Here is an 18189-nt window from a genome sequence, read left to right as displayed (position 1 = left end):
GCAGGGGAAGGGCAGAGAGACAGAGGGAGACCCAGAATCTGAAGCAGGCTCCAGGCTCTGAGCTGTCAGCACAGAGCCTGACACGGGGCTCAAACCCATGAACTGTGAGATCATGACCTGAGCCCAAGTCGGACGCTTAACCGACTGAGCCACCCAGACACCCCATTTAATGATACCTTTTAATTTAAATTAAAAAAAATTTTTAATTTATTTTTGAGAAAAAGTGAGAGAGATAGCGCAAGCAGGGGAGGGGCAGAGAGAGAGAGAGGGAGACACAGAATCCCAAGACAGGGTCCCGGCTCTGAGCTGTCAGCACAGAGCCCGTCGCAGGGCTCGAACTCACAAACCGCAAACCGCAAAATCACGACCCAAGCCAAAATTGGACGCTCAACGAGCCACCCAGGTGCCCCCAGATTTCCTTTCTGTACAACTTTTCAGTTTAGATTCTACAGAAGATACAATGTAGGGAAAAGACCTGGGTTTTTGGGAAAGCAGTTTATTTGGGAGAGAATCCTAGGAAACAGGAGTGGAGGGAATAGGGAGAATGAACCTAGGAAGGAAAAAGTGGTAATACAGAGGGCATTATTGAGTTTGCTCCTAGGGATAAGAGAAGCATACAGAAAGCCTCTGGAATTGGGCACCTAAAAGACAGGAGGCAAGGATGTTTCATGCATCAGCTACAATCCCCAATTAACTGAGAGTTGTTAAGAACCTGCACTTTTAGTTTTCATTTAGGCACTGAATAAGGGGATATCCTTAGTGGGTTCCAGCAGTGTTGGAGAAAGGTGCAGAGCAGAAAAGAAAGCAGCACTCATTTAAAGTGGGACTTTGTAAGGGCTGGGTTCCTCTGAGCTCACAGGGTTTGCCCACCACAGCTGAAGACCAAGGTAAGGTATATGGGACACCAAAGGCACCTACTACAAATCTGTCACTGTACACTGTGAAATTCAATTTACTTTACAATTATTTTATTAGCTATGAGATGCAAAGATAACTGTTTATATACAGAAACCTACTGCCCTTCAGCTTTTAAGAAGACCTGTAGTTTTGCACATTTAACAAAATTTTGTTCCAATATTATCAATTTCTTGTAGAATTTTAAACCTTACTATCTGCTCCAATGAAGTTTAGAGGAAGGATTCAAATTTTGTCTGCAAGCCTATTGAACTCAAACTGTCTGCAGAACACTTTCAACTTGATGTCTTCATTAACATTTAAGTCTCTAAACTCTCCCCAAGTATGCTGATACTCAAACAGATGTGTTTAGTAAAGTGTAGTAGTACACGTATATATAACTGAGATTAAACAACACAATTGTATATATTCTATATTCTTCATTCTTTCATTGGATTTGCTGGAAAACAAAACAAAACAAAACAAAACCTATTTCAAATGCTACCCAGAATAACAAAGCTAATGAGCTAGCACAGGCATCAAAGAAAGGAAAGAAGATATGTAACAAGATGCTCTAAGATAAGAATGTGCTATGTTCCCCATATCCTATGTAAGGTATCCTGGACCCAGAACTTTTAAATCATGTATTTATTCAACAAGAATGTATAAAACCCTGTCTATTAGGAATACACTATGTTAAATGGTGGTTGCAAAGTTGAACAAAAACATAGCCTCCAGTTATGAGAAAATTCTACTTTCTAGAATACCCTTGAAAGCTTATTATTGTTTAAATAAAGTCATCAAACAAAAATAGAAGGGGTAAATTTAGTTCTTTTTTTTTTTCATAATAGCCCATTCTTTGTTTTTAGAATATTAAAATAATGGTATTTTTCCTTTAAGCAAAATATTTTCAAAATAATTTATGATTTGGATCCTAAAAGCCAAAACCAATTAAGGGTGACCAGTGCCCAGTAAACATATTCAGAATTCTTCTGCTAACTTGGTCAAATTGCATACATAAAAAATACGTTAAAACTTGATTCTAAGAATTTTCGGTTATCATTTAGTTATTAGGTCAACCAATATTTAAAAGACTATCTTATTTAAAAGAATAATATTTTTTCATTACCAAAAGGCAAATCAGGAACTACGAACTTCCTGAGGTCTACATCAAAGATCTAGTCAACAGAACCAGAAATGCTTAAGTATTTAAGCTCAATCAGAGCTCTCAATGAATAGTCTTTTTTAAATTTTTTGTTTTTTAATATAATTTATTGTCAAATTGGCTTACATACAACACCCAGCGCTCATCCCAACAATGTGTCTTCATTTTAAGTTTATTTATTTATTTTTGAGAGAGACAGGGACAACGTGAGCAGGGGAGGGGCAGAGAGAGAAAGGAAGAGAGAGAATCCCAGATTCCACACTGTCAGCAAAGACCCCAACACAGTGCTCGAACTCATGAAACCATGAGATCATGACCTGAGCCAATCCCGAAAGTCCAGCCCTCAACCTACCGAGCCACCCAGGCACCCCTAATAATTAATCTTATAATGATTTTACAATGATATTGGCATTTGTGATGACTCAAAATCACTGTGATTAATATCTATTTTTTTGCCTACTTGTTACAGACATCCTACGAAAATGTGAATGTATCTTTAAAAAAAAGGAAGGGAGTGAAGGAGAGGTAAATCTACAATAAACATACACATTTCATTTTGCCCGAATACAGAGAAATTAAAAATTATTTTTAGAAAGCACAATTAAAAATATATATGTCCTCCAGTTTAACTTGAAATTAATAGTTAATGAACATTTTATGGTCAAACTAAAATAATAAATTTAGAGAACAAATCAGTAATCATTTGTTCAAATACATAGTTTTAAAGATCAACTTAAAACTCTGCTTTGTCTAAAAGATAAAGTCATCAATTTGTCTTACAAGATTCTAGAACAAAGTTCATATTAACATGACATCTATTTATTATATTCTCCTTATATTTAAAATTTTTAAACATTAATTTTAAAAAACTAACTAAAAAGGGTGCCTGGGTGGCTGAGTCAGTTAAGCGTCAGATTTGGGCTCAGTCATGATCTCACAGTTTCCTTGAGTTGGAGCCTGCATCCCACTCTGTGCTGACAGCCCATAGCCTGCTTCAGATCCTCCGTCTCTCTGCCCTTCCCCGACTTGGACGTGTGTGTGTGTGTGTGTGTGTGTGTGTGTGTGTGTGTTCTCTCAAAAATAAATAAATAAACTTAAAAAAACTAATTAATAATTTAAAACACAAGTGATGCCAACTTAGGTTGCCAAACCAAGTTCAATAATAGAAATCAGTGAGCCAAGTTATTTTGAAGACTGGTTCTAATATCAAGACAATATCCTAATTATTGACTAAATTCACCTCCACAAACATTATATGTCACAACTAAAGAAAAACACAAGCTACTACTTCCTATGAGAAGCCAGTAACAACTAAATAGGAAAAAAATTAATAGCACATTAATTCATTAGTTCAAAAGACATTTTGATTTAGAACTTTTATAAACTATCAAGGTTAGTCATGGTGCCCCATTAATGGGAGAGAAAATGTTTGAATTTTCACCATGCTCAAAAGATACAGGAAACCCCAAAATTACAAATTAAATTATGCACAGAGTAAAATTCAAACTACAGTTGACAACTGTCAACAGATAGTAGTGATGAAAAAGAAGTACAATTTGAATACTTCAAAAGAGCGTTCTCAAAAATAAGTTATAAGAGGCTTAGAAAAACAATAGATTCAAAGTCAATTTTCCAGAAATTTTAACCACTGTTTTAAGCAGATACAGATCTACGTGTATGTGTGTGTATATATGTATACATACATATATATGTATATATACATACACACATGATTTATTTATATATATATTTTTTACACTATTGTCTAAAGCAAAATTGCAGCTTAAAGTGCAGTCAACTCCATTAAATTCTTTGATAACAGTCCATCTATCTTTTAGGAAAAGTCCTAGCTTTTTTAGGAAAAGTTCCTGGGTGGCTCAGTTGGTTGAGCATCCGACTTCAGCTCAGGTCATGATCATACAGTTCGTGGGTTAGAGCCCCGCGTCGGGCTCTGTGCTGACAGCTCAAAGCCTGGAGCCTGCTTCGAATTCTGTGTCTCCCTCTCTCTCTGTTCCTCTTCTGCTCACTCTCTCTCTCTCTCTCAAAAATAAATAAGCATTAAAACATTTTTTAAAAAAAGGCAAAGCCCTAAACTTAAGGAGAAATTACTGGTAACAACACTAAATAGATGAGTTATTTTTATGTGAAAAAAAATGACTAGATGGTGCTAAAGTGAATGCATTTTTACATGCCACAACCATCTGATATTTACAACTACGTTAGAAATAATATTATTTTCTCAATAACTCCTAATTTCACTTTAAAAAGATAAGAAGCACAGAAGAACTTTAGTTAGGTATAAATCTGAGGCCAATTTAAAACAAGAATAGCTTGTCATTATTCTTAGTGGTTCACCCTTGTGAGCCATGATACCAAAGATTCACATTGCATTATTGCGGTTCTCACATGGCATACAAAAGAGAAGACATCACATGATTCCATGTACATAAAACTCTAAAAAAAAAAAGCAGACAAATTTACAATGAGAAAAGATCAGTGGACCTGGAAGAGAGAGAGAGAGAGAGGAAGAGAGAGAGAGAGAGAGAGAGAGAGAGAGATGTGACTACAAAGAAGCATGAGGAAATTTGGGAGACAACAAAAACATCCTAAATGTTGATTACAGTAATGTTTCATAGGTGTACACATCTGTCAAAATCCACTGAATTACACACTTCAAATGTGTGCAGTTTATTGTGCATAAATTGTACCTCAGTAAGTTTCATCTAAAAAAATTATGTGCCATGAACACAGTAAAAGTTACAAAATTAAAAAAAATGCATTTTATTAAACCTGAGGGCCATCAAATTCTTTAAAAAAATCAAAACCAATTTACTTTGAGTATCAAAACTAATCTTGAACTTTTAGAAATTCGGAACTAAAAATTTATTTGATTTTTACTTAGGTATATTACCAAATATGGGCAGTAAGACACATTACCTATAAATGATCAGATTACCAAATTCATGTTCGACGAACCTTTCAAGATCATTTCCTCTAACATGAGGTAAACAGATAAAGTCATGACCAAATGGAAACAAGTTCAACAGCCATTCTAAGGCTAACAAAGTGTTTAGGACCAGACTGTTTCACAAATAGAATTAAAGGAGCTTCTCAGCATTCTTGAGCACCTGATATACTGACACACCCAAAGTGGAACAAAACATCCACAGTGTGTGGTGTTGAAGCAGTTCTTGAGATTCAAACACAGGAACCACCTGAAAACCTGCATCTTACACCCAATATGCTATGACTAGTCATTTCTCTGTTAAGGGAAATGATTTTTATTTTTTTATTTTTTTATTTTCACATAAAAATAGAAATATAAGAAGCAAGGGGGGCCCAAAAAAACCTTTGTTTTTACAGCCATTCTGACTGAACAAGAAAGAGACTACAGAGCAATCTAGGTAGAAATTCCAGGAACCAGCCAATCTTCAATGTTATGGCTGTTAAATGCACCCAGGCAGTGTAGCTAATGATACACCTCTAGTATTTCTTAAATGATGTATTTAACAAATTTAATGTTTCCTATGTTGCACAGACTGTTTTAAGTACTTTACAAATATTAACTCATTTAATTCTAATACCAACCCATTGAGGAAGATATTTTACTTTACCAGATAAGGAAACTGAGGTACAGAGAGATTAAGTAAACTTCTCAAGGGTATACATCAAACCTAGCAGTCAAGTGCCAAAGGCCATGCTTATAACCACCATACCGCCTTGCCTCTCTTTACAAATTTTTGATTTATGAACTTTCACAGATATGAACAAAGCTTTGACACCAGAGCAAAGTACACTGACTCTACTTGCCACAAACAAATGGTCTTCTCTCAGTCAAATGCAGTTACTTAGTCTCTACAACCGCATTGTTAGATTTCTGGCAGTGGCTTCAACTCTGGCTGCACACTGGAATCAACCAGAAGTTTCATTTAAATGACCTGGAGTGGGAACTGGTCATGTATTTTAATGCTCCCCAAGCAAAGTCACTGTACAGCGATGGCTCAAAACCACAGGTCTGTGCAAGACTGTAAACTCAAATGTCCGGTGAAATAATATACAGGTCAGCAAGGCTTGGGGCAACCTGAAGAGTCAAATTTCATTAAAAAACAAAATATTGCATGGATAAAACTCAGTACCTAAAAATACAACTTAGCCAACAGTGTATCCTGTGTTTGGGGCACTCTCTTTTTATAAACATATTTATGATAAAAGTAGTTAATTCAAAATGTAAAACTCTTTCAATACATCCCCACACACGAGATGAAAAGAATTAAGAAGAGTCAGAATCAATGGAATCAACATCTACTATTTCCTTGTAAAAAAACTTTACTGGTATGGGTACAGAGTTTACTTATTTAGTGTAAACAAAGGACTTACGAACAACCTTCTGAGAACTAATTTCTGTATAAATGAGACTAGGAATTTCTGTATTAATTAGAGGAATTTATGTATAAATGAGAACAGGGTGTACTCAGATGCCCCTTTAAAGGTATGGTGATTAGCCATCTATTCTAAAATAACCCTTGCAATAGGCATCAATATACCTACACTTAAAGCACATTAAATTAGTACTGTCTATCAGTGGTTCTCAGATGTTTGGATTTTGCAACTTGTACAAATTTCACCCCCAGAATTTATGAGATTGGTACTGGGGTTGCAAAATTTTTAACTATGAAGTAAGAGTATATAAGTAAATATACACTAATACACAAAATTATTACCATCTTCTAATACTAACACAAACAGACACACATTAAAATATCCTTATTAGTTCTCATATTTCTGTGGGCAAAACTTTTTTTTTTAATCTCTGGTTAACACTGGTATGTGAGAATCAGTGGGTAGGGAAAGGGGAGTAGCAAATAAGAAGAGAAAAAGAATTCACAGCATATAGTAAAATAAGGCAAGTTGATGCAACAAATACTTAACACATGTTAAGGGCAAGGCCCTTTACAATATCTATATTCTCTGCTATTTCCAGTTTGACTTATAGAAAAATAAGATGTTCATAATGATAGTCTGAACAATTTTTTTAAAAAAATCTCATTTCTATTAAGAGGAAGTGAGTACGCACATGAACGAGGAAGGGGCAGAGAGAGGACAGATAATCTCAGGCAGGCTCTGCACTGCCAGTGTAGAGCCTGATGCAGGGCTCAAACTGTGAGATCATGACCTGAGCCTTGACACTTAACTGACTGCGCCACGCAGGCACCCCTAAAAGGGTAAAATTAATCTAACTACTTAATATAAGAAGACAATAAATTCATTACAAAAAATTGTACCCAAAATTTACAATTTAAAAATATGAATGAATATAAAAGATTGAACTCAACTATCTGGAAATATCTATATTAGCTTCTTTCTTTTTGAGTGTGTCTTAAATTTATAAGGCAGGGTGCTTGGGACGCAAAGACAAAAGGCAGAGTCCTACTCAAAGAACGAAGTTTAATGGAAAGACAGGTTAGTGAACTGATAAGTGACAAATACAATAAAGGCAAGCACAACTGTGGTATTGGAGCTTAAGGTAGAAAGAGGAGCATTTACTTACATAAAATTGGACACACCTGGTTGTTTTTTAAGATCTGTCCTCATTTATAAATTATCATCACTCTCCTGGGCAGTTCATCTGCCCTCAAACTTCAATTTCCACAAAGAGGGCTTCCAATCCTACACTTGCAAAGGATATATTCCAAACTAAACCCTTACACCATCTCTCTCAACTTGCCTGTCTACTCTGTTCTCTCTGCCCCATCCCAACATACATACATTTCTAAAATGGATGAAAATGGGTACTTATATTTTCCCAGACAACAAACCTTGACATCATCTCTGACTCTTCCCTTTTACTTTCACTAAAACTGCTCACTCAGACCTTCAAAAAGTCTTTGATATAACTTTCTCTGTTTTCATGATTACTGTTGTTATTTATGCTATTAGTAATTCTAAATCAGATTAGTTTAAGAGTCTCCTAGGTGAAGTCCTTTCTTCCAGATTCCTTCCTACTCTAATCTATAGTACTTTATACTTTAGATCAGCATTCCTTCACTGCTCTGTCCATGATATAACCTATGGATTTTTTTTTTTTTAACGTTTATTTATTTTTGAGACAGAGAGAGACAGAGCATGAACGGGGAAGGGTCAGAGAGAGAGGGAGACACAGAATCGGAAACAGGCTCCAGGCTCTGAGCTGTCAGCACAGAGCCCGACGCGGAGCTGGAACTCACGGACCGCAAGATGGTGACCTGAGCCGAAGTCGGACGCTTAACCAACTGAGCCACCCAGGCGCCCCACCTATGGAGCTTTTAAATAATACAGATGCCTATGTTCCACGAAGTTCCACAGATGATACCAATGCAGAACCAAGGCTAAGATCCACTGCATATGTTATTGTAGTTTTTTTCCACAAAACAATCAAAAGGATCTACACCAACCAAAAGGATCTACTTAATTTTTACTGTACCTTTTGAAATGTAAAAAACAAAAACAAAAACAAAACCCCTAAAAACATACCTTACTACAAAGATGAATAAAAATAACAAAACTAAATAGCTAATCTACTATGTGCATCTCAGTGAGCTGTTTATCAGTCAATATTCTCTTAATCTTTTAGTGTTACTACTCATTAAACTCTTTTCATTTTTTTCTCCCTGCTAGAATGGCAGTTCAAACTCTCCTAGGACAAAGTTAACAAGCCCTTCTGTGGACAGTGTTCACCTTATTTTGCTGACTGAACAAAGATTCTATCACAAAGCAGCACTTTCTAACTCTATATCAGAATGAGAGACTGAAAAAAAATGTAAAGAAAATAGAGTAAAACGTCACTTAAAAAAAGTAAAACAAAGAAAACCTGTTCAAAGTTTCTTGGGGTTAAGGAGTTGGTCAGTATTTTAAAAAAATGTTGAAGGCCATAGAAGAAAAAAAATTGGGAAATTTCAATTAAAAAGTCTATTATCCCAATTTTAAAAACAATTTCAAAACTTTGTTTCAGGAAAAACACTAACATTACATTCATTCTTTCATTTTTAGACCTTTTAGTATTAGTTTAAAATTATTTCTAATTCAAAGGTTTTTTCCTCCGTGCCAATTCTCTCGTTTGAGGGGTTTGCTAAAGAATAACAATCACAATGTACTTTTCAGCCTATTGTAAACTTATTCTAGCTCACCCTTTGTCTCCAACTATGAAGAATTTGAGTAATCAATAAGAATTAAACATGTAATTTAGACAATTTAGCTGTTCACTCTTAATATGCTGCTCACAACTGTTAATCTTTGTTAATAACGTTTATTTATTTTTGAGACAGAGAGAGACAGAGCATGAGCAGGGGAGGGGCAGAGAGAGAGGGAGACACAGAATCTGAAGCGGGCTCCAGGCTCTGAGCCCTCAGCCCAGAGCCCGACGAAGGGCTCGAACTCACAGACCGCGAGATCGTGACCTGACCCGAAGTCGGACGCTTAACCGACTGAGCCACCCAGGCGCCCCATCGATCTTTGAAACAAAATTTTTTCTGGACTTAGTCAACAGAACCTTATCTGTGTTCTTTTCTGTTTCAGTGTCAGTAAGAATCTGTCTTGTTTTAACTAGTTTTATAATATCATCATTGCTACTAATAACACTGATTTTTTTTAATATAGGAAACTATAATAAAGATCATCCATAACCCCATGACCTTGAGAATACCACTGTTAACAGGTTAATATGTATTTTTACTTTTCTCTGATTGACTTGTAAGCTTCATGGGGTTTATGTAATTAACTATTTAACTTGTTTTGGCATAAAGAATAAGTAAATTCAGAGAGTGAATAAATTGATGAAATTTGCTAAAAGCATTCACAGATGGGTTAAAAAATCAAAACTAAATGGAACGGAAATGACACTTTTATTTCTAACAACTGCATTCTCTCAGAATGTTTACAAAAATACCTTAAGTTTTGAAAAAGATGCCAAGCATAATAATAATCATCGTAAGAATAGGATTATGGAAAAAAAAATACAAAGACAACTGAAAATATACATGCCTCTACTTCACTTCTCAATTAGATATGTACTCACCAGGCACATCTGATTAAACAATGAAGTCCTTGTTTGGAAAGCAAAACTAGTTGTTTCTCATTAAGAAGCTGTCCACAACTGTTATGATACATTTAAAATATTTCTAGTTTACATGGATGTCAATTTTTAAAATTCTGTACAGCAAAGACAGAAAACACCTATATCTGCAAGCATGTTTCCATTTATATAAAGTCAGTCTAAAAGACTGTCCCTATCTGTAAGGCTGAGGAGACCAGAAACACCCCTTCTCATCACCACTACTGGACATTTCCCTAACATTTCCTCTTGGTAACTACTTAAGACATCAACATGGCCTAGAACACTGACAATTATCCCCAATTCTCAATGTGTAAAAAACTGCAAAGGATCTCTAAGTGGTGACCAAGGACAAGCAGTAAACGGAGTAGAGAGGGAAAAGCGGTAAAAGAAAGAGTACACTAAATCCACCTGCTAGTCTTTATCATTTTATCCACTACCCCCTCAAACCCCAAGCCTGCTCATCCCCATCAACAAGCATCAGGTAGATAAATGGATTGGGAAGGATGGAGAGAAATCTTTTTCTACCACAGCAGGAAAATCTTACTTTCATTGTTATTCCTGCTTCATTTTCAATTCGAGTATCAGATATAAGGGAAGTGAAAACTACATTTTCCAACCTTACGCTTGGTATCCAGTGCTCACTCCTGTCCTTACTGTGAATGTTTTGCCTCCTTCTTCATTCTACCCCCACTTATTTTCTTCCCTGACATCTCTCCCCCTAAAGCCCCATACATCATGTAGTTCCAACTCAGCTAATCATACCCATCCCCTGGATTACTCCATTATCATCAATTTACATCTTTTTTACCTAACACAAATTCTAGGGCTACTTCCTGCTTTCCATTTTCTCTCCCATTCCACCAACATCTGGGGTCACCATTAGGTGTGCAACTGGGAAGAAAAAACTATTATTCCTATAAAATATGTACAGTACTAATGATGAACTATCCAAACTTCAAGCAAGTTGTTTTAATATTTTTGGGATTTGGCACACTCAAGTGTAAAAGGAAGGAACTAGTTTAAATCACCACTTCAAAATCTGGCTGACAAATTTCCAGGCCTCAGTGATAAGGACTGTGAAACTATATATCCAAGATGAAGACAGGAATTTTCCAAAAGGCACCCCCGATGAATCTACTGATCAGTCATATTTGGGAATCCATGATAAATGCTAAGGTTTCTTCTAGTCTAACATTCCAATATTCTAAGCTGGAATTATCACTCCATTTTCTGATAGGAATATTGTTATAAAAGGAGTATAGTTTCCATAGTTATTGGTATTACAGTTACTGATTAAATAAGCCTTTGTAACCTAACCTAGCACCTAAGCACTATTTATTATTTCATTACCACAGGTGACCTGCAGATCAACTTGCAAAATATGTTTACAGACTGTGGACTACCAGTGTTGTAACAATACTAAAACCTCAAAGGCAAACACTAAAAATTATTTCCTTGGGATTATGTGCATAATTAGACTTTCCCAAAGATGGCGTTTTCACAGATTTTTGTTCAATCACAACTAAGATTTGACCTACATGTCAGAAATTAAAGAAGAAAGGGCATGCTTGTTAGGATCTTTTACTTTGCTAGTTCACTGATGGGCCTTTGTGTATCAATGGAATAAAGCCTAGAGAATTCTGGATCACTGATGGAATTCAGGGCATTAAAATGCTAAAAGAACAGTATCACTCAAATATCTACAGCCCATCAGGGCTTCACCTGCCCAGAAGCACACTAGATCATTCATTTATGAACTACATATATCTATTCTAGCTCTGGTAACTTCCAACTACCAATTCTCATTATGAACAAATATTCCCTTGGTTAATATTCATGTTTAAAGACATGTTTAAACATGTGGGAACTAATCAAGTATAAACAGCACTTAAAGACATGACGACAAACTAGTAGTGTATTGATTTAAGTGAAACCTATTCATTTATAAATAAATGAATATTATAAAAAGGTAAATATGGAAACAATTATATGCTAGTCATTTTTTCTTTAAAAAGACTTATTTGCTTAAAGTCATACAAAATAGCATGATAAAAGTGTGTCCATTTATTTCATTTCTCCAGTGGATTTTTCCAATCTACAGTGAATGCCATTATGTAAGTGCATTCTCTGAAAATCAAGAATGATGCAATGGTTGCCATGACAACTACACATTTTATTGAATAAATTGTGGGTTGGGGGTTAAAACATTCTTTTAAAAAACAAATTTCAACGTCTTAACTATGTCTGATAAATCTCTTTCTATTGCTAGCTACTGAACAATAACTATAGGCCATCTTTGAGGATGACTATTCAAGCAGTTATTTTAAAAGCTAGGCTTGAGTTGCCAAGGGAGGAAAACTTTGAACTTAAAGTTTGAAAAATGAAACACATTAACTACATCCAAAGGTACAAAAGACACTTTTTAATCTTCTCGAGTAACTGAAAAGTGTTTGTAAATCAAAAGTAACATGATGTTACATGCCAGTTCCTTCGCCGTCATAATTTTGCGTCTAATCCTAAATTTAAAGAAGTATAAAACACCAGAAGACTGCAGGTTTTCCAGTTTGCAATTCAGCTAAAGTGAGGGCAAGTAGCTTATCCCTCATTTTGATATTCAGAAGAAATTTCTCCTGAGCGTGTGAAAAACCAGAATTTTCAATGCCGATCTTATAAAACAGCTCTGTAAAAAAGCCTGTATTTAAAAACACCAAGGCTAACCGTACACTCCAACTATAAACACCCCTCAGGCAGAAGCAAGAGCTATTAAAGGCTTCTTCTGCTTAAGATCTTCCATAGGGCTAGGTCCCCAGCGATGGCCAGCTTCACTGGCATCTGTGTCCTTAGGAGGCTTGGCGGTTACATAGACTATTCAAAGCCAAATAGTATTTTGAGAACCTGTCCCAGATCTCTTTCTACCTCACCGAAAAAAAAAACACTAAGATCAAGCTTTTGAAGAATGGCGGGAGCGGGGGGCGGGGGTTGAAGGGGATGGATGGCGCCCCTCCCCCTTCTAACAAGGCGAAGTCCAGTCAGCTAGAAAGGCCTGCTGACTTCGCAGCCCTGGAAACCGATGCGAGGAAGCTCCCTCACCGCCTGGCTAAACCCACAGGAGAGGGGTCTTTGAGGGCAGCAAATCGAACGGGCTGGTTAAGCGCGAGGGTGCGAGTGGCAACTCAGGCTTCTTTCAATCTGTCTTCACAAACAGATTTTACCTGCCTTCGTGTTTTACCTTCACCTCTCTCGTGCCTAGCGGCCACCTCTCCTGGGGGTGTGCGCGTCTGTGTGTGTAATGACAACAACCTCAGCACCCCGACTGGGGGCAAGGGATTGGAAGGGGTGGGGATTCAGTTCCTGCACAGCCCTGGAACTCTCCTGAAGGGCCCTAAAAGAAAAAGGGGCGGGAGGAGCGCTCCAGACGCCACTGAAGACTCGACCGAGAAGGGGGCGTCCGGGCCTGGGAGAGCTGCACTGGCAGGGGCTGACGTGCGGCTCCTTCAGGTTGTAATGGTGGCCCCTTGGAGGAGGGGATAGGGGACAAGGGGCTGGGGGCGATGAGGCCTCCCCTCCCCCCTCGCTCAAGCTCGCTGTTTACCTTCCCGGTACTTCTTGCGAAGCCTCCGGTGGACGCTCTTCACCACCCCGGAGAGCTTCTCTTGCTCCAGCTTCCGCTCCTGCTCCCGGGGCGGCGGAGTGCTCGGGGGCCCGGCCCTGTGCCTGCCAGCACTGCTTCGGTCGCCGGCCTCCGGCTCCATGTCGCTGCCGCCGCTGCCGCCGCCGCCCCTCGGGCCCCCGCAGACGCCCGCCTGACGGAGGAGGTGGGGAAGGAGGAGGCAGCAGCGGAGGCAGCAGCCGGAGGAGGCAGAGGAACCGAAGCGTCGGCCTCGGAGGTGGCCCCTTACCCAAACGCACAAGCTGATTGGTGGACTGTGGAGGGCTGGGCGGAAACGGAAAAAGCCAAGGGCCAATTGACGGAGAGCGCTGGCGGCGCACCCGGTTGTTTGGGACCGCAAGCAGCTGGAGGAGGCAGGGCTTGTGGGCTAAGGGAAGCCGAGGCAGTGGGAGCGCTGGGCCCAAAAGCCCCCCTCTGCTCCCCGCCCCTCGCCGGGTTCTGTGCGCAGGCGCTCTCAGCCACGCGCTTGCGCGTCTGAGTTGTAGTTTGGGCTACGTTCTGCTGCCCAGCCTTCTCACGTCTTCCAGCTGTTCATCACAAGTGAATTGCGTTCTAGCGAGAAGCGGTTAGGGTCCTCTACCTGAACCCCTGCTGTACTTTGTCGCTTGTAGATTGTCTTTGGCTCTGGGAAGTGCTTTTGAGATGACTCGACCGCACAGGAATTTTACACTTCGAGGGACCCAAGCAGAGATGCTTTCATTGGCATGAGAAGTCTACCAAGTGGTGACTTAATTCACGGGCCGGCAGTAGTTAATGCCTCTAGTGCCAGAGCTGGGCGAAGGAAATAGAAAACGAGGAAAGGAGAGGCCCAAGAAAATCAATAGAAGATAATAGGGTAAAGGGAAAGAAAGATGGAGAACCCACAGCACATGCCCTCAAGAACTTATGTGGGGACCCCAGGTGTCACAGGAAGCCTGCCCTGATTTAATTTGCATCAGGGCTGAGTGCTTTTAAAACCGGCTTGGGTGTTCTCCTGTCCTTTAAGTGGGTGGGTTAGTCTGTGGGGAGTGTGCCTAAGTGGGGTTGGCAACCTATACCTGCATAGGGAGTGTGGTTGCTGATCTCTGTCCCAGAAAGGTGAAATGCTGCTCTCCAGGGAGTGGTAGACTGTATTCGTTCTCGAGGTGGTACTGAGGCTGCTGCTCAACAGGCTGAGAGCTCTTATTGGATTGTGTTAGGCTGTAGGGTACCCCTGAACTGAAGTTGTTGGTTACATGATGTTTCTCATAAACTGTTGCAAAAACTTTTTGACCAGTGATTTTACGAATACAAATAAAGCTTGCGTTATGTAACTTTTATATGCCACCTCTGAATAACGAAGACCCTGAAGAGCAAAGCATTGTACACATTCTCCAGAACATAGGAAGAACAGGAAGGGGGTAAATGAACGGAGAAGATTGGTGGAATATAAAGATGGAAGGTGTGTCCCTACCTGCACAGTGAAGAGGCAGATCAAAAACAGATGAACTTCAAAATAACTAATTATAATTATGAAATTACACACACATGCCTAATAACTTGAGGATGTGGTGGTCTTATCTGAAGTGTTTTCATTTGGGAAGAAAGGGAGCTTTAAATGACACACTGTTTTGGCTCTTTCCATAATTTAACATATATATAAGAGGCAAAAAGAGGTGGAAATATTTAGAAGTTACAACCATAGTGAAGAGGGCATTAAATTTCATTTGTTCTGAATTGTCCTTAAGGAATAAAAAACTCTCCTCCCTGCTACTAGTAGCAAATGAATTTTAAGGTCCTTTTTAAAAGTAAATATGTACACTGAAGGATAATTGGAAAACACAGAAGGGAGTAAAGTAAAATTGCTAAGAGAAAAGATCGTAAATGTTCTCTTCACAAAGAAGAAATGGTCACTATGTAATGGGATGGAAATGGTAGTTGATTTGGTAGTGGTAATCATTTGCAACCTATAAACATATGAAGTCAAGATCTTGTACACCTGATACTTACATAATATTATGTGTCAATTATATCTCAAAAAAGCTGGGGGGGGGGAGGGGAGAGTAAAAGCCACCTGGAAACACATCGCTGAGAGATAAAACAACTGTTAACATTTTTTTTCTTTGCTTGTGTATCTTTATTTCAAATGGGATATTTCTTGATAGATGTAAGGTAATTTAGTATATGAATAGCCTCTCACTTTAGTAACCAATTACTAGCTATAGTATGTTTGTGTTGTTTTTCTGTGTTCCTAATAATGCTGTGATGAACACCCTGGTACACAAATGTTTGTCCATTTCTTTAATTGTACATTTCACTAGGCTAAATTTCTAAAAGTCAAATTTTTGAATCAAAGGGTCAAATATGTTGAAGTTTTTAATGTATATTGTCAAATCGCCTTTTCTGAAAGATAGTAGCACTTTATTGTCACCTCCAACAGTATGTATGTCTATTTCACTCCACCCTTACCAAATATAAGTATTACAATTTACAAAATCATTAATGAGCTTTTTTAGAGGTCTTTGTTTTTAAGAAACGTGGTACTTTTCTGCTGTTTTTTTTTTTTTTTATTTTTACCTAGCTATTCTGGTTGGCATAATATTAACATTAAATATTAATATAAGAGCAAGTAAAGGAACTTATTCAAGACTCTTGTCACTTTTTAAGCAAATTAAAGAGCTCCATATTTTAAGTTTGTTTTTGGTTTCATGCTTTTTTTTTTTTAAATGTTTATTTATTTTTGAAAGAGAGAGAGAGAGACAGAGTGTGAGTAGGGGAGGGGCAGAGAGAGAGGGAGACATAGAATCCAAAGCAGGCTCCAGGCTCTGGGCTGTCAAGCACAGAGCCCGACATGGGGCTTGAACCCATGAACCATGAGATCATGACCTGAACAGAAGTCCAGTGCTTAACCAACGGGGCCACCCAGGCATCTCAGTTTGATGCTTTCTTGAGAAGCAACTCAAGAAATAGGAATTGGAAAGCTGGCTTTTATTCTGAATTTTCATGAGTTCAAATAGGGCTAAGGCCAATATGACCAATACTGACTTTTCTTAAGAGGACTAACCACAGTACGTAAAAGGAGGCTTGAAACTTTCCTCTGGTGTGATTAGTAATATTGGAAAAAGTTTTCTATCTGTTAAGGTAGCAGAAGGATGGTAATGGGATTTTCCATGTAAATAAAATATCTGTCCTAATTGCTGGTAAAGGGATTCTTTGCAGGAAGTATGTTTGGTGCCATACTCAACAAACATATCCTATGTGCAGGAAAATATCAGTACCTCCTTTCCCATGTGATGACAGGATTTCACTTACTGTAAACACCTTATTTTTTTAATTCTCTCATTTTTTTTAATGCTTTTTTTTTTTATTTTTAAGAGAGAACGTGCACATGTGCGAGGGAAAAGGGGCAGAGAGAGGGAGAGAGAATCCCAAGCAGGCTCCACACTCAGTGCAAGGCCTGAGGCACTGACCTGAGCAGAAATCAAGAGTATGATGCTTAACCGACTGAACCACCCAGGCACCCCTCTCATGAATATTTTAAATGACCGTTGGAAAAAGGGATATTGGAATAAAACAGTATTCACTGAGCAGGACGAACCAGTCTGGGAGGGAGAGGCATTTCTAATGACTGCACTAAACCCCTAATAACTAAATTTCTCATCCTCATTCTTTGCTTTACCAGACCAACTTTTGTACTCTTCCCCATGCACATTTGGTGCATCATAGTAAGCTTCCTATGTCAAAGAACCACTCAGTATAGGAAAAATGTCTTTGGAAAGAAAAATACCTGTCTTGTTTGTTTGCAGTTATAGTCTTTATAAGGGAAACAAATTCCTATAGGCAGTAAGAGTCAACATGTAAAAATACATTCTATTTTCAGTGAGAATTTAAAAAATATTAATTGGTAATGAAAAGTAAAATTTTAAAATCCATATCAAAATCTGGGTGATGGCCCCAAGTTACTGAATAAAAGATTCTGGGTATATTTTACATAGTGTAGTTTTCATTATTTACTGAATATTCCTGTAAGTGGGAGGAGACTACACAGAAGAAACTGAGAGTCTTTAAATTATCTAAAGCATTGATCATTTATTTTTATTCTGTACCCTGTTATTATTTACTCCTCTTTGACCTTCTTTGTTACCAAATCTTAAAAACAATTAGGTTTGATTTTTCCAGTCTTCATTTTAACTGAATTTGTAAAAATTCTATTTCTAGGGGTGCCTGGGTGGTTCAGTGCATTGAGCATCTGACTCTTGATTTCAGCTCAGATCATGATCCAAAGGTTGTGGGATGGAGCCCAATGTCCATCCATGCTCAGCCTGGAGGCTGTTTAAGATTCTCTGTCTCCCTCGGCCCCTTTCTCCCGCTTGTATTCCTTCTCTCTCTAAAATAAAAAAACATATAACTATA

General features: G+C 38.2%; 1 protein-coding gene and 1 long non-coding RNA gene across 2 annotated transcripts in view; one reads left to right on the top strand and one right to left on the bottom strand.

The window, feature by feature from the left end:
* The window catches only part of BMT2 (base methyltransferase of 25S rRNA 2 homolog), a 90449-nt gene extending 76425 nt beyond the window's left edge, over positions 1 to 14024 (bottom strand). The window contains exon 1 of the mRNA XM_058724551.1: positions 13741 to 14024. Coding sequence (XP_058580534.1) covers positions 13741 to 13900 — 160 coding nt within the window. The 5' untranslated portion in view covers positions 13901 to 14024. The remainder of the gene's footprint in view (positions 1 to 13740) is intronic.
* On the top strand, positions 13474 to 15335 carry LOC131509118 (uncharacterized). Its single transcript, XR_009260299.1, has 2 exons — positions 13474 to 13646; positions 14430 to 15335. It is a non-coding gene; the product is annotated as an uncharacterized LOC131509118 (long non-coding RNA).
* The last annotated feature ends 2854 nt before the right edge of the window (positions 15336 to 18189 follow it).

Source organism: Neofelis nebulosa, chromosome 4 (genome assembly GCF_028018385.1).
Source record: "Neofelis nebulosa isolate mNeoNeb1 chromosome 4, mNeoNeb1.pri, whole genome shotgun sequence".
Lineage (NCBI taxonomy): Eukaryota > Metazoa > Chordata > Mammalia > Carnivora > Felidae > Neofelis > Neofelis nebulosa.
The sequence above is the reverse complement of the archived record's forward strand: the minus strand, read 5'-3'. Positions and strand labels throughout refer to the sequence as shown.